Below are 17,118 nucleotides of genomic sequence, written 5' to 3'. Positions count from 1 at the left end.
CCTTTAAAGGTTTGTGTTGTGCAGCTGTTGGTAAGCAGTTTGTCTTCCTTAATGCACCCTTTTAGACTTTAACCTGCTGTTACTTAGTGCATCGTAGCAACTCTGTTGTGTACAAGCATTAGAATGGTTGTAATAGAGAACATCTTACGTGGAGCAGTTGCTCGATGTCACTCCACAAATAACTGTTCCTATCTGGTTAAAAGTGATAGATAAATTGCTTGAGTTTGTGCGCTAGGAAAAGCAGTAATTAAGAATGAAAGTACAGGAGTGGAGTGTTGGACTTTGTCATTTCTTGGGCAATGAAGTATAGCAGAGAGAATGGTACACATCTTCCATTTGGAATAGAAAGCACAACTGTCTTCATTTTGGCATTTCTTATCTTTCTTTCTTGATAGAGGAGTTTTGGGGATTTTATATCTGTAGATGTTTGGGGTACCAAGCATGAGATGATTAAGGGCTGGTTGTTACTGTTGCAATATCCTGTACTTCAGTGAAATGCAAGCCTTTCTTGTCCTCTGCTGAAAGTTTTAGTCATGTTGACTGCTGGAGTGTGTTTAAAGGCTGTGGGACAACTAGCAAGGAGTTCTGCCTTCTGGTCCTAGAGGGATCACAGAAGAGTTGTCCCTGTCTCTGAGAAACAGGTGTATCTCCTTCCTCAGAGATGGTGAGAAATACATTCTTTGGCAGTGCATTTTAGTAAGAGAGGTTAGGACAAAATAGGACACATGCAGATAGAAATAGGAACTATATGGTATTCGGGTAAAATTGTTATGCAAAGCAGATTAGTAATGGATTTCACAAGCTATGAATCTAGGCTGATTTATGGACTGTCATGCATGTGTATTTCCCCAGGGTATTTTTCACTTTTACTGTATGTGACCAGCTTAATTTGTATTGTAAAGTTGTAAAAGGGCAACCACAGCTGGAATGACAAGCACATGTTATGATTGCCTGTTCTTCATTACCTTTTTCAGTTTTTCTGTTTGATACACACCATCAAGTAATGGTTTACAACAGAGCCGGCATGATGAGAGAAGTTGCATGAGTGAGAAATGTATGATTTTTATATGCTTGCAAATTGCCACAATACCACCGCTGATATTTCTGCAGTGTTTCCCTGTGAAGCTTGAAAGCAACTCTGAAGCACTCTTATTGGAGTGCTTAATAGCTTTTTATTATTATTATTTTCTGGTAGAGTGACTTTCGACATTCATCCCTCAGAGCTTGTGCCAAGAGCTCTTACAAAAGCCTTAAGATTTCACTACAGGCCTGAAAAGTTGTAGTTGGTTGTACTTGGATAAACAGTCTAGAGCATATGATAACAGATGTGTTTTATGCTTGGTATCCATACTGCTAAACTTGAAGGGATAGCTCGAACAGCCCCTCTTTTAAGAGGGCCTGGAATTTATAGCATTTGCGTTAGTAGCAGATACAGGAATAGAAACCAGGAGATGTTAGTCTGACCACTAGGTAAAAGTAGTTCTTTCAGAATTTTTCTCAAAATTGAGGGTTTATTTAGATGCTTAAGGCAATGTATGCTCTGTTCTTCATGTACAGATGTGCATATATGCATTTGGGTTATTTTGGGGTGTGGTTTTGGATTTTGAACCTTTCCCAAATAGAGCAGGTTTTTACTCGGAATTCAAGGTTGTTTTCTTTCCTTGGTAAAAAAGAGGGGAGGATGGCATAGAGTTTTCTAGGGTTCAGAGCTTGACCTGTTCCTCAGTTTGTGTGCTTCACTGATGGTTTTCTTTTGGGACTCTGCTTAAACCTAAATTAAACAGTGCTAATCTGTTTACTTTTTAAATAAAAACTCAATGAGGAAAGGCACTCGTATGCAAGCAAATGACCATCTCCACTAATACTTGAGTAAACTAATCCACACTGCACAACAGAAAACTGGCAAAATGCTGTGCTCTTCAATGCTTCCAAATTCAATGTGGATTGGGTTTGAGATTAAGGAAGGATGTTTTGTCTTCTGTTTCCGTGATAACATCCTGAGCACTACAGCTAGTTATAAAAGGCGGCTGGTCCTGGTCTTCAGTCACTGTAAACTAACCCTTGGTCTGTTCGGGGAAAAACAACACTCCCCTTCCTCTTTTTAAGAAACTGTTCTTGTGAATCCCATAGCATTCTGCTCTCTATGTGTGCAAGCCAAGCTGTGGAGCTTAGGCTGTGATAACAATCTTTTTCCTTTTTTGCACTCCGTTTTGATCAAGCACTGAAATGAGACAGTGCATTGACTGCAACATCCAAATGTTGAACAGTCATCCTTATGTTATGAAGTTTGTCAGAATTAGTGTTCACTTAAGCACCATAAAAGTTGCTGAACATAAAACGAATCTCACTTCTGAGAGTCCCTGCTGCTTCTGAAACACTTGGGGGTCTTTTAGATGAGGGAAGCCTAATTAGAACACTAGCTGTAGCTGCTTCTAGCTCTATAAAGCTATTTTTGTTTGGGTTGTAAAATCACCAATACTAATTTTTACTGCAGACTACCATTCTCTCTATGATGGAGATTTTGCATTAACCTTCTTGAAAATACACAATTTGTAGTATCTATAGCTTAACCTTTATACAAGTGGTAATAGTGGGAGGACTAATTGGAAGAGAATTCTGTTATTGCTGAGGCTGACATCTCGCTATCTATCCTTCACAAGCAACGTAGGCAGAATTGGTGACTTTGTTATCATTTTACCTTTGTGTTTTTGCTAGTGGAAACTCCCTACACAGAAAGAAACTTCATTGAAGACGAGACCTGTGGCAAAGTTCCTTGAGCTTTATTGACTCTTTCCAGGATCTCCATTAGACATTTTGGAGGTCACTACAATATAATTTATAATACTGGGGTTTTTTCTCCTATCTCTTTGAGCCACATAAATGTAAAAAAGGTGACCCATAGGGAAAGAGAGTTGTCTAGATTGTGCTTTTTTTACTTCTCTCTCTCTTTCTCCTATTATCTTAAATAAGCCTTCATAATTGAAGGCTTTGCCAGAGGGAAAGAAGTAGTACAAGACTTGCAAGGCCTGAGAGGCAGGGTAAGTTAGTCTCTGCTGAGTTCTGTCCTTGTGGCTAGACTTGATTGTGCCTCAACTAACTTAAAGTTGCCTCAAGTATTCTTGTGTTACACACAAAAAAATCAAAGTGGTTTTGAAGTGAAAGCTTGAATGCTCATTCCTAGCTATATTCCTCTCTTTGGACTTTGCTTTGTTACGACATTCTTGCCAGCCAGTGCTACTATGGATTTCTTGACCACTATCTCTCGCTCTCTATCTGGAGTTCTGCATGGTGAAATATTGCATGAAATTGTAATTGTAACTTGCCTTTATCTCACGTAGGTAAAAGTAATATCCTTTCCTGTAATCTTACCTAGCTACTTCTTCCCATCAGCCCTTTCTGAAGGTTAGGTGAATACTGGATTTACCTATAAATGTATACATGGAACAAGCCTCCAGTGGTGAGTAAGTTTGTGCAATAGACTTGGGAGGACAATATTACTTACAGTTTGGAAAGAGAAGCTTAGATCCTAGAGTGGCTGTGTACTGTGACTTTCATTTTCATTTTTGGTTTGCTGTCCTTCAGCTTTGTCTTGTATTTTACTTTGGACTACGTTGCCAGGTTCCTTCAAGATGAATAGAAATAACTTAGTTTCTTTAAGAATAAAATATGTCTAAAGACAGCATTACGTAACCCAGACACTAGCCTTTTGATTTGAACGGGTTCAAAATTTGCTGTCCTTGATTCCTGCTTTCATCTGTTTGGCCTGCTGAAAGTGCTGTCAACGTGAAAAGTCAGTGTGTGTGCTGTGTTGAAGTAACAGTTGTCACTTCAGATAAGGCTTCTGACAAAAGTGCTGCTTGAGGAGTGGGGAAGAAGGGCCCTTGTACTTCCTGGTGGTTGTGGTGGGCAGACCTTCTGAAATTTTTTTTTGGAGTTTGTTGTGCTCTTTTTGTGCCTTTAAAAAAGATAAGGGTGGAAGAAGTGTTTCTATAGTGATGATGAGAATTGGGGTGAGGGTGAGAATGAAAACCTGTATTCATAACACATTATTGCATTATATTACAATCTACGTGCATTATTTAGGTATTTGTAATGTAATACTTGGTAGTTGAGTGCAGTTTAAGAAACAATCTTTCTCTGGCTGTTTCCAGTAACACTTGCTCAGTGGTTGTTAAGCGTTTTCACAGCTTTTTATATCTGCCTAGAGAGCAAGTATTCACAATCTTAAAGCACCATGTTTAGACATGCTTTAGGTTTTGATCTGAAAAATGTGGATATTTTGCATTTCCTACGTGTGATTATGATAAATTGAATTTAAGGAAAAGCCTAAAACATTTTAGCAGTTGTGTGTTCTTGAGCTAGTCAACTTAATTGTCTAATGTGTCTTTTTGCATTGAATGTTTGAAGTTAAAATTAACTGTACTGTGTGTCATGATGAGTAAACCAAGAAAAGAAAAATTCTGATTTGGCTTGACCTGAATTACAATGCCATTTTTACATGCAGATTACCCTAGGTTTCCTTAAGATGCCCTTTCCTCTGTGCAGCTGCCTTGTTGACGGTGTTAGGCAGCCAGAGTGAGGATACATTTGTTCAGGGGATTTTGTGCAACATGAGGATGAGGCAGGGAGCTGCAGGTTACCAGGCCATGTCTTGGGTTGTCTTCTGCAAAACCCTGAAGAGATGAATTTGAATATCCTGTGGTGCCATTTGCATTAAGTTTGTGGGGAAGAAAAATGCTGTATAATGGACTGTGTTGATCTTGTTCTGTTGAATCCAGGTGTAGCTTCCCTTGAAGCAGTGGGTACTTGCTGGTTTTGTAGCTAGTTCATAATTCTCTTCTTGGAGCAGAAAAGGAGCCATTTTTCTCTGAAATGAAAAGCTGTGTTAAAGCGCCTCTGTGGAGAATGAGAGCCGTTCTCCCAACCACCATTCCACCCTGGGACAAGTAATTTCTGGGCTTAAAAATTCAGTTGTAGAACTGCTGCCTTTGAATCGTTTGTTCACTTCTTTGATTTTAATTCCTGCCCTCGTTTGAGTGTCATGAGTGCTTTCCTTGGATTCCTGAGACTTTGAGAGTGTTTTTAATTTACTGCATTGTTTTCTTTGTGGCAGTGTCAGCGCAACTTTGTTGAGGAGAAAAAACACATTGGCAGCTAACAGGTTGTACTTGAGCAGTTGTGTTACCTTCTGTTTCAGTTAGCCCAGCAAGAACCCCCAAACCTTACAGTTCAGGGAAAAGGGGAGGCTCAGCAAAAACTCAGAGCCCTCTCTGAGCAAGTTTTTTGGGTTTTGTCTCTCCAAAACCCAAGCATTCTGATGAATTTGGCTAAATTCGCTAGCACATAAGTACGTTTGAGGCCTTACGTTTAGTTTCAAATTTGCATATGGGAGTCAGCTTGAGAGGTGACATGCCAGATCTGCTTGTTATGTTCAAGTTTAGTGCCTGCGTGTTCCTGAAAGTTGTTTGGTTTTGAGAGGATCAAGACTGGTGTGCAACAGTTCACAAGGGTGGAAAAGCTGTGCTTAGAAATATTTGCTAGCTATGGAATTGAAAATGGCTGGGGATGCTTGCTGTGTGTGAACTGTTCTGGCTAAAACTTGGGAACTGGCTTGTTGTGCGGTTCTTCAGCAGTGCTTCTCCATTTCCATGGGAACAGATGGGTTTTTGTTGATAAGAGATCTGTTATCAAACTAGGAAACTGACGGGCAGCAGTTGAGCCACTATTACTGTAAAACAGGACTGACTACAGACTGAGGACATCACATGGCAGTATGTGTTCAAACGTAGTGGCTAAAAATATCTTTCCTTCTTCCTCCTCTCAGGCACAGATGCCCCAGTGTGGAAGGAAGAGTCACTCTGGCATAGACTTGATTAGATCTATAGCAGACAAGGGGATTGGATGCAAAGGAATGCTTTATGTTTTGACCTATACGAAGAGCAGCAGTTTTTAACAGTTGTGGAGATAAATTAGCGTTTGTGCCTTTTAGATTTTTTTTTGCAGACTCTGAAGGCTGTCTCAGTTTGGAGCAGTGAATCTTGAAGTTTCATTTTGTTGCTTAATTTATCTGTATTTATTTGTACTTGGGGAAATTTTCAAAGCAAAATCCAGTGATACCTGCAGTACTTAGACTAAATTTTATAGCTTTGATAAGTCTGGGAAAATCTTACCATAGTTCAGTTAAGAATCTTTATTTTTCTTAGAGACATAGCACTGGTTTTTAAGTATCCAGATGATAAATTTTAATCTTAATTATTATCTGGAAATCACTTGGAGGCCAGTTAGAGGTATGGGACAGATGGATTTACTGGATTCCTTTTCTTAAATGTTTTGCAGCAAAATGGTTTAATTACTTAAAACCAGTTCTTTCCTTTCAGTGAGTTTACAATTTAGAAGAAAAGAGAACAATGTCAGATGTAAACATCTAAGCTGCATAGACCAGTGCAGAGAGTTCTTACGTGTGTTCCCAACTTACTTTTTAGTTGTATTTCACTAATGGATGTTAGTTGCATAAGTTTTTTTGAAAGCTGAAATTTTACATGGCTGTTCTGCTGTTGTCATAATAATAGCTACACAACTTCATAGCAGCCACCAGAATTCCAGCCTTGTGCATATGACTGCAAAGTTGTCTGGAATTTAAGGTACTTCAGTACAAGTCAGTTTAGCTTGACGAAGCACTGGGAGCAGCTCCAGTGGTGTCTGTTTGAGATGCTGTCAGAAAAATGATTTTGTAGATACCTGTGTTGTGGAGGTGACTCCTCCTGAAATGATACGTGAACATGGAGCTTTGTAAAGAAAACAGTATGTTCTATTGCCTCTGGACGAGTGCACACTGAGAGACCCGGAGAGTGGAAAACAGTGTTTACAGGGTGACTGTGTATGTATAAGCTCTCTGGTATATAATATAGGGCACGGAGAGTTTGGCTGTCTGCCAGGGTGTGAATGGAGCTGTGACAACTAGTTAATATGATCCTAGAAAGGACAACCAGCTATGAAGATATGTCATTCTGGCTGTGAAGCAGGAATAAGTCCTTATAGCAAACAAAGCCGCTGTGGAGCTTTGGAGGATTCATTATTACAGCAGAAGTCCCCTGAACAGGTTGTAGATGCATATGTGTAGGCAGTTCACCTTACTATGCTTTTTATCCAGCTATTTTTTTTTTTCCGGTCACAAAGCTTAATGCATGCCTCAGCAATGCTCCCTCACTGGCATTTGGCTTCAGGCCAAGCATTAATGAGTACCCCAAGCCCTATGTGATTTGGCTCCTCCAAATCTATTAGCATATCTTCAGAGCAAGATAAAACTCATTAAAATAATTTACATTTGGGTATTAGAATTTCTGGTAATTTTTAATACCTACTGCCAAAAGCACAAATATGTGGTAATGTCCTTCATATGAAGCTACAATTTACCTGATTTTTTTATTGTTGGAGAAAGAACAGACTGCCATATCACTTACCTGCTCTCTGATGGTAATGAAATGAGTTTGTAGTACACAATCTTATCAAAGGTTTGATCTGTGCTATCTTTGATAATGTACACTATTGCATAAGATTTGGCTTATTAGAAATCACATCAAAATGTGTCATGTTTGTGTTCTATTGTATTGTAATGATGCTGGCTGAGGTATATAACAACCAAACTTCCTGGTCATTCAAGCTGTGTGCCAAAATCTTTGCATGACTGAGTTGTAGATCTGGGCTTCAACCCCTGCACTCTGTCTCCCTAGTCTTATGCAATTCACTTTTTTACACAGCTGTTTTTAATCTCCATCTTCCCTGCTCAGTATCCTAGAGCTGCCTGCTGGTGTCATCTACCTGTATTTCCTATTCTGGAGTTGAATCGGGTTCTGCACAGAATGCTGTCTCGCAGTCAGTACAGTGGTTGTGAGAGAAGTGCACTGTTTTCTTGCTCAAAGGCAATTCAGCAGACATCAGCTGATCTGCATCAACTCTTCATGTGCAAGATTTTACCTCAGAGCCTGTAACAGAGCCACCCTTGAACTGCTCATGACCTGTGGTCAGGTTATCCTTGCTAAATGACTGAACTGTAATGCATGCTAAAACAATGCTCGTAAATAAAGAAATGGAAGCCCACAGTAGTAACTGCACAAAAGATAGCTTGAATATTTTTATCCATGTGAAAGTACTTAGGATCTTTTAAGTATTAAAGTCTCTTCAACTGAAAATATCCTGAAATGGGCCGTAAAGGTGCACATCTTTGCTCACCTGAAGTTCTGTAGATGTGGCCCTGCTGCTGTGCTAGTTCCCCAGTGGAAGTGCTGGTATCTGGGGGATGTACATCCTACCATCAGCCTCTTCGGTTGGGAGTTAAGGAACAGCTAGTTAACTATTACCCACTATAATTCACTGAGGAGATTCAGATTCTGTTCTTTTTTTGCTTTATGGGATTTCATTTCAGTAGGTGTTGAGTTTTTTCTCTTTTTATATGTAGCAGTCGGCAATGAGGTACGTTAGGGTGTTGACATGTCATGTATTTTTGAAAGGCAGCAAGCATTGACCTTTAGGGTTTAATTTTCTGAAGCACCTCCACCAGCTGTAACAATTTTAAGGCCTGCACTTGCAAATTCTTGTCTGCTTTTCCTTTTTTTTTAATTTCCTTTCATCACCCTTCCAAAAAAGAAACATAGTGAGATATATATAAAAAAAAAAAGTCAGAAATGGCAATGATTGCTTATGAAGATTTTGGGGTTTTTGGTGGATATCTTCACCATAACTCCATGCGTATGTAGTATGTGATCTCTGGTCTGCGTTCATGTTGTCCTTCTCTTTGCATTTCCTCATCTTCCTGCATTCAGGCAGTGCTAATCATGTGATACTTTTGTGACTTGAGGCTTTATGTGTATTTTTTTTTTTTTTTAAAAACTCACATCCAGCTTTTTGTTGGCCATTGACGTAAAGTTTAAAAAGAACCTCAGAAAGCTGAGAAGGAATGAAAGTGCTCAGGGAAAAGTGTTGTGGTGGTGCTTGATTTTAAAGGGTGGGCAGGTTCTGTGCGATGTTTACTTCCAACACCAAATAAAATATTTTTGAGGAGAGGTAGTTTCAAACTCACTGTACCAGTTGACAGAAATTCAATGAAAAATAAAGCACCAAAATTTTTAGAGCAAGTATGCTTTGAAGTGTGAATTTGTGCTTTTTAAAGCTACCTATTCACGTGGCTCCTCTCTTGTGACTAAAATGATCTTTCATTCATTTTAGAATAAAGTTACAGTAAGAAAAGTATCCCTTTAAAAAAAAAAAAAGAAACTTTGTTCATCTACATTTGCTGTTTGTATATGCTTAACTTGCTTTATTAACATAAAAAAATATTCAACAGGCAAGTCACTGTTTCTGCCATCCAATTTAACCTGGCTTTAACTTGTATCAGCAAAGCCAGCTGAAGCTGCCAGTTGTATCTGCAGCTGGGCCAGTGCTAATGTTGTCACAAGGGAGGTGGTTTTTTGTAAAATTCTCTGATATAGATGTTGCCTAGAATCTTTAATGTATCCCGTGTGCAACCAGTGCAAATGCAGAAAAGCTGGATGAAATCACGTTTATGCTGAAAGCATCAGGTTTGTCAGCTGAATTCAGAAAAAAGTGATCATTAGAAGTGATAAAGAATCAGAATTTCTTGGCTTGCAGATTTTGGACAGAATTTTTTGGTGATGACAGCCAACTTAACCTTTGGCACAAATCTCAGTCTAGTTATGTTGTTAAAAGTACCTGTGGGCTTACAGTGACTTTCTTACTAAAGCATGGGGTTTTGACACTAAAATCCTTTGGCTATTTTAAGTTAACTCATCCAGCTTTTTGTTCACCACAGTTCTGAATGCTCATGAGATGCAGTGGAGCAGGATGAGTAGCAGCATTTTTTATAGGTTCATCTTACAAGAGCAGTCTTTGAAACAAGAATGGGAAGAATAAGCTAGTACCTTCACCAGTTTTGCTCTATCTTGAAATGTGGTAGGCTTATTTTTTGTTTGCTTCCTTCAGGTTTTGAATGAAGAATGCGATCAGAATTGGTACAAGGCAGAACTCAATGGAAAAGATGGCTTCATTCCCAAGAACTACATAGAAATGAAACCACATCCGTAAGTAGAGCTTTGGTGATAGGCTCCCTTGATCTTACTTTTGCGCATCCTCTCAGACAGGAAGAAGGTTTTCTGCTGAATACGTTGCAAAGTGTACCTTACCAGGTCTACCAAAATGTATGGTTAGATAAAGGATGGCTACTGAGTTGTATCTCTGGCTGTAGTGTTTACTGTAATTCATTTCACAGCTAGATATGTAGCAGGGTATTTTTGGAAGCTTTTCTGGTGGTTGCTCTGGTGTTTTGCTGTAGGGTCAGACAGACTGATCTTGGGGGTCAGGCATAAATCAGCAGAAAACTCTTTAGTAGAGAGTTGTCACCACCACTGCCCCAGGAAAAAGCCGGACTCTGTTCTTGTGATGATTTAGCACAGCAGACAGGAGTAAAAATTGTGGCATTCACAGGTCACCAGAAAAATGTTTAAGGATATTTGAAGCTGAACTCTTAGTATGTTTGTCACATCCTGAGTATAGAATCACAGAATTGTTTCGGTTGGACAGGACCTCTAACAGTCATCTGGTCCAATGCCTTCCTCACAAAACAGGCCAACCTCAAAGAGTGTATGCTGTTATGCAAGTATAGTTGCATTGATTTGCAGCTCCAGAGAACTGTATTTGAGTAACTACTTTCAACATTTCCTCTTAGATATAAAGAATCTAGCATATGAAAATAGTAGCATTTCATGACTGGGTATTTTCTTTGTGTCGGTTCGTGTATTTCTGCTGTCTTCTGCTAAACTCTGGCAACCTTTGAGACCCTTCAACATATGAACAAGAAAACAGCAAGCTCTGGGTAACAGATTCAAAGTGGAGAAAAGGTTTAGGAAGGAGCAGCAAAATCTGTAATCAGGGTTTTTACAAGGAGCTGTATTGTTTCAGTTGCCCAGAAAAAATGATGATAGATTTGTTAATTGTTGAGTGTATTTATATCATGAAGATACTGCAGTTAAATCCAATCAAGAATTATTTTTCTAAGGGCTCTTTTGAAATAGCAGAAGGAAGCTTCTGGGGGTCTGTGCCCCAAGAAGGAGAGGAGGTATACTGCTTTAGTGCAGCCAACTGGGAAGCGAAGCAAGGATGCACAAGAAAATACTGAAATTGTTTAAAGCCTTGTCTGCTGCAGTAACATGTCCAGTTTACCCTGATCGTGCTAGTCCACTGGGAATCACAAATGTACATTGCAATTTCTATCTCTCATTGATTTGAATCATCATACGTCTTCTCATAACAGTTTTGCAGGCATTTGAGTTATACTGTGGTAATGTCTTCTGTGATGATGATGGTGATGATCAGTTTGTTCTGTAATCATCCCTGGTGTTTTGTTTTAGAGGGTTAGAGCTGTCAGGTTTTCGCTTTTTTATAATAAAAGGGAATGAACAATATCTGAGCCTGCAAGTGGGTGAATTTGGTAGTAGTTTTTAAGCATAGTTAATCTGACCTTTTCTGAAGATGTTTAAACTGCTGATGGCAGCTGAATGGAGTTAGCTTCATGTGTCAGCAATGCTGGGAGTCTTAACTAGAGCATTAACAACCCTGGGAAATTATGCAAAAGTTTTTATAGCATAATGTTTGCTTAGCTGTAATGCAGAGCTCTCTTAAGTAGTCATACAGGTCATACAAAAAGCAAATTGCAGGCAGCTGACCAGGAGTGAGAAAGAGAATGGGTTTTTTTACCAGACTAGTATCAAATCATGTTGTGGGAAGGTGCACCAGAGTTTTGCAAGAGAATTTGGAAAGCAAGCAACTGAAAACTGCTTTAAATCCTGTCCTAGGATCTGAGGCTTAAATCCTCCAGCCCCACAGCTAGTCTTAAAAGCAGCGTTTCTTCTTGCTTGTATTTTGCAAATCTCACAGTTTGCTTTGTAACTACTAGCAAATGAAGCTGTAAGGAAAATGTGGTGCCTCTCAGTCACCAGCTGAGTCACCTAGGTTCTGAAGGGTTAATCTGAATTGCCACATCAATTAACAAAGCAAAGATGTAAGTAGACATAGGCACGATACTCAGAGAAGAGCTGCAGGAAACTCTGGGCAGGGAGGCTTCCTGTGAAGGCGCAGCAGTGCAGTTCAGTGGCAGGACTACCCTTCTGTCTTTAAGGGGGCAGGGGAAAATTTGCCGTTTATGAAATGGCCTGGATCAGACTCACGGTGTGTGCATCTCAAGCGTTTGTGTTTGTAATTAGCTTTTCTTGAAGATATTGCTGAAGTCTCACTTCGCAATATTGTAACATGTGGAGGAAATTGGCCAAGCTAAATGCTTGTGCTAAGTAAAGCCAAAAGAATTGCCAAACTGCCGATTGAAATGAGTCTGAAAGCAGTGTGAACTTTGTGTTGTACAGATCAGTGCATCTCCTTCTAGCTGTGCAGCATCAGCAGTAATGCCTGGATTTGGTTTTGCAGTGCTGACTGGATGAGTTTCATCTACATTACAAAGCTAGTTGGAGACAAGTGTTATCAAGCCTAGCTCTTCAGCAGGGAAGCTATGGGAATGTTGTGGACAGTTTCTTTGGCCTAATTCTCCATGTGTGTTTTTTGACATGCAGTGATTTTTGTTAATTTTTTCAGTCATCCCGTAGCAAAGATTCATATGTGCACAATACTTCTGGTGCTTTACAAGTGTGTTCTTAAGTAGACAGTAGTCCTTCAAAATAACTCTGGTTCTTTTATCTATGGAGTTTTCTTTTCATCTTTTTTATATTTAGAATTCAAGCTCCTTTTACCCTGAATGGCTAAAGTGGTTAGAAACAGCTGGCAGAAAACTTTTAAGAATTTGATATTGTTACTTGGGAAGTGTTACTTCCTTTAATCGAATTGTACACTTCTACTTTTTAGTGATTCAGTAAAAATTAGGGGGAAAATAGGGTATACTTCTGAGGCTTCAGGAAGGATTATAGACGTTCTGTTGAGCTCTTTCAGGCTTTCCTTCCATTTTACAGACATGGGTGAGGTGGTTTGGTTTGTTTTTTTTTTTAAGATGAGGCTTTCATTTTCAAGTCACATGCAAGTAACTGAGAATTCTTTGAGAACTAAACAGGATTAAAACACTTTGTAAACAAGAACTATGGCAAGGTATCTAAAATCCTAATATAAAGTTTGCTTTATGTAACATTTGGCAGAGGCAAAATTCAGGACTTCCTTATCTTTCTGACAATTGTGCCAAAAGCCCAGGAAACAAAACACCACCTTTGAATTTTGAAGGTGTTTCACATCATGGTTTCTCTTGGTCGATTTTTGAAAGTAGCAGAGTGCAGCAAGAGACGGGTAGATGGTCCCTCTGCTGTCACTGCCACCACCTCGGGTACCAAGAAGCAGCACAGATACTAAACCACCAGGAAAGTACTAAATGCTATGAAGTTCTTTATCACTGGAAATTGGATGGTTGTAGGAGAAACTTTTTATCCCCTGGAAGCAAAAGGAAAAGCTAACACAAGAAGACTTGCAAGCAAGTAAAAATTGTCTAGGTGATCATGGAAACCAAGTTTGTAAACAAGATGTCTCATTTTCAGTGCCAAAATGCTTTTCATAATATAGCTGCATAGCTAAATGGAACGAATACTCCTTTTACAAGAGGGATGTCCTAGAGTTGTTTTATTTACTATGTTGCATATAGTAGAAATATATCTGTGGACTCATCAACCTTGATATAATATAGGGATGTGGTTTTGTGTAGCCTGCTACGATGAGCAGATACTGAAGACAGCCAGTGAGAGGAGTGAGGGCTGCCAGTAGGTGGAGAGCCTGGTAATCAAGTGATCGGTCCTCCTTCACCTCTAGAGGTAGCTTCCTCTTAGAGAGGAAGATTTGGTGACTTCTGACTTGGTGAAAGCTTCAACTTCTCTTAAGAACGACTGGTTTTGGGAGGATTCTGCAACTTCTGTCTTTTTACTGCACCAAAACATTCAATGTAGAAAGTAAACTTTGTGAGTGGAGCTCTTGTTATTAAATGCTCTCCTCTAAGGTCAATCATCTGCATGGTTATAATAGGCTGTGGTAAGTGCTTCTATCCTGTGTGATCTCTTCCTCAGAACTGAAAGCTGTACTTTTTGGTTGTGGAGATGGTTCTGCTTTTCCCATGTCATGTGACCTACCACTCAGCCCTTGTTTGCCTTTAATCTTGGATTAGTCTGGAAATGCAAATGTAAATATGGGTAAGAATCCCGTGACCAGGTGCTGTTGGTCAGTGCTGATGATCTGGTTGCCTGAGGTAGGTTCACCCGTGGTGTCATGGAGGTGGTCAGCCTGTGGCTTTGACTTCTATGCAGCTGTGAAGAATTTCAGATGTGGCTTCCATGGTGCAGCTATTTCATGTGACTGCTTATGTGAAAGCTGCTAGATTGTCCTGACTGTAGGAGAAAGCCAAAAAATAGGCTACTGAAACAAGTGTTACCAGCATCTTTCCTAGAATTGAATGGCATGCCCAGCTCAGCACTCCTCTGCAATGAAGCAGAGAGACCTTGAGGGAACTTTTCTCACTTGGTCTGCACGTAACTCTACTCCTGGCACCTGCCTTAGCTTTCTGACATATGATACCTGTCTTTGACCACAGTGCTCTGATGGGGGTCAGAAAGATTGGACTCTGGGCTGCAGGAACAACCAGCTGCTGAATGAAGCTACTCATTCTCTCTGCTGAAGTAGCTGGGTCTTACCACCTGATCTAAAAGAGACTAGAAATTGGTTTTGATACAAAATGCACTTTCCATTTGTGCAGGATGGGTCAATCCATAGACAGGATCTTGTTTCTACAGCTGTCTACAGCTGTGATGTTTCTGAAGAGAAACCTGTGAGTGAACATCCAGTGTTTCCCTTGCGTTTTGCAAATACTAATTTTTTTTCTTTTTAAGATTTCCACCCACTAAAATAGTGATGTTTCTGTGCTTAATCCTTAATAACTTAAATTTTCTATATTGTCTGCTCTGCAAATCATGGCTGAGGCATGGGTGGCTTCTCCTTAGGGGGCATAAGTAGTAAAGGAGACTGTGTAGTTATTCCCCACTGATTATCTTTGGGTACTAATAGTGAAATAAATGCTGCTACATCATAGTGAAGTTCAGTAGTGACCAGCCACCAGTGCAGGACTTCTTTGCTGTCTCTGAGTTGATGGCATCATACAGTTTGGATAATTTAAACTTTGTATGTAGAGGCATAAGACTTTATTCCTTAGAGATAGAGGAAGGAACTTGAGTTTCTTGCTTGAGCTAGGCATTTAATCTGTTTGACTTTAGGTTACAAGGCCTGCTTACTAAGATATCAGTGCAGACCACAGCAGACATTTTAATTTTGTCCAAGGTTGTAGCCAGTTCCCAGGGTAGTCATCTTAGTCTCACAAAGCAAGACTTTGCTGTGAAGCAATTGTGTACATTAGGTTCTCATTGTGATGTTTTATATGCTAAACTGCAGATACAATAGGGTGCAAAACAATGTGAATAATGCATTAAATTTTGAGCAGGTTTTTTTCCACCTCTGAAAATAAATCCTGTAATTTCAGGATTTCACTCTTACCACATCTCTGCTTTGCTAAATTGGCTGAAATAGGGCTGTTCCAAGCACCTGCTTATCAAGTCATGGTTGCTTTATTGCCAGGACGAAGCGTTGTGAAAAGCTGCATGGTTCAGTAGCCTGTATTAGAGTGGCAGTGAAGTGCAGTGCAGTTTTTTCTGTTACGAATCATTTCATCTCTGTTCGAATATCTATGTCTAGCTCTTCCGTGGAAGGATTAAAATTCTTAACTTTCCCTATTGTTTTGTTTTCCTCACTACACAGGTGGTTTTTTGGAAAGATTCCCCGAGCGAAGGCTGAAGAGATGTTAGGCAAACAGAGACACGATGGTGCCTTCCTTATCAGGGAGAGTGAGAGTGCTCCTGGGGACTTCTCTCTCTCAGTCAAGTAAGTAATCCCTAGAAGCAATCATGTGTGGTAATCAGGCCATCTACTGCTCATTTGGACTCATGAGTAAAGGGCAGGTGATTGTCAATGCTGAGGAGCAGGAATAATCTTCCAGATGCCCTGTAGCATTCCTGTTCTTCCAGTGATACTTATTTATTCCCTCTCTAATAGAACAATATATATATTCTCTGGTTTGTAATGAGCCTACAGGGCTGACCTGGTGGCATGTTGCTGTCTGGCTTATGTAGTCCCAGGCACTATCTGTTGGTTTGTATGTGGATCCCATTCCTCCTCCTTACAGCCACAAAGTGCCCAGTGTGTACCTGTTTTCTCCCATCCTCCTTCATTCCTCTTCTGCAGTAGAAGTTATCACTTTATCTTCTCCCTGTGTAGTACACTTCCAAATATGTTTTTCATGTCTGCTTGGCACACGCTTTGGGGATATTCGTGTTGTCTAGCACTGGGACATGGAGCTGTGAAAACAGAGGCCTTTTCAATCTCTCACAAGTGCATTCCATGTTGCTAGAGAAACTCAGTCTAATAACAGTGAAGTGAGGAGGAACAGTTCTCATCCTTGAACAAACATACTAGTAGTACTGGCTGTTAACCAGCAGGAGTTCCTGCTAGTTAGCCATGGCCCACATAATACCGTGCTACCTATCTTGCCCATCTGAAGTCACTGTAAAATAGAGGTGTTAGAAACTTGAAAGGGTATGTGATGTAATTTAACGTGGGTTGGGATTCTGTCCCAGCAGTTGATTTTGCCTTTTTTTTTTATTTTCTGTAATCTTCCCCTTTCCTACCAGAAATGAGCAAGGTTTTCTTTAGGATCCTAACAGTACTATTTTCAATTATTCATGCAAGATTCCTAGTTTGCTCTATTTTCTGTGACTATCAGTGATCTGTCTCGACAGTATTTTTTGTTTTTTCTGGTCATCTTTGGTCTGTAACCAAATTTTTGTCCTCCTGTACAGCAGCACTGAGTCATGCCAACAAACTGGATTAAAGCCACTGATTTTAGAGATGTTTATATTTCTGTCCTGGATACAATCATCTGAGCTGGAATACTAGATATGAATGGCAGCTTCATTCCAAAAAGTGCATTCTTTTAAGAAACATAAAAGTTACAATAGCATAGCTCTGCCT

At 39.8% G+C, this 17,118-nt stretch overlaps 1 protein-coding gene across 1 annotated transcript in view; it reads left to right on the top strand.

Moving 5' to 3' along the window:
• The window catches only part of GRB2 (growth factor receptor bound protein 2), a 53,595-nt gene that overhangs the window by 31,203 nt on the left and 5,274 nt on the right, over positions 1-17,118 (top strand). The window contains exons 3-4 of the mRNA XM_052809046.1: positions 9,997-10,094; positions 15,850-15,972. Coding sequence (XP_052665006.1) covers positions 9,997-10,094; positions 15,850-15,972 — 221 coding nt within the window. The remainder of the gene's footprint in view (positions 1-9,996; positions 10,095-15,849; positions 15,973-17,118) is intronic.

Source organism: Harpia harpyja, chromosome 14 (genome assembly GCF_026419915.1).
Source record: "Harpia harpyja isolate bHarHar1 chromosome 14, bHarHar1 primary haplotype, whole genome shotgun sequence".
Lineage (NCBI taxonomy): Eukaryota > Metazoa > Chordata > Aves > Accipitriformes > Accipitridae > Harpia > Harpia harpyja.
The sequence above is the reverse complement of the archived record's forward strand: the minus strand, read 5'-3'. Positions and strand labels throughout refer to the sequence as shown.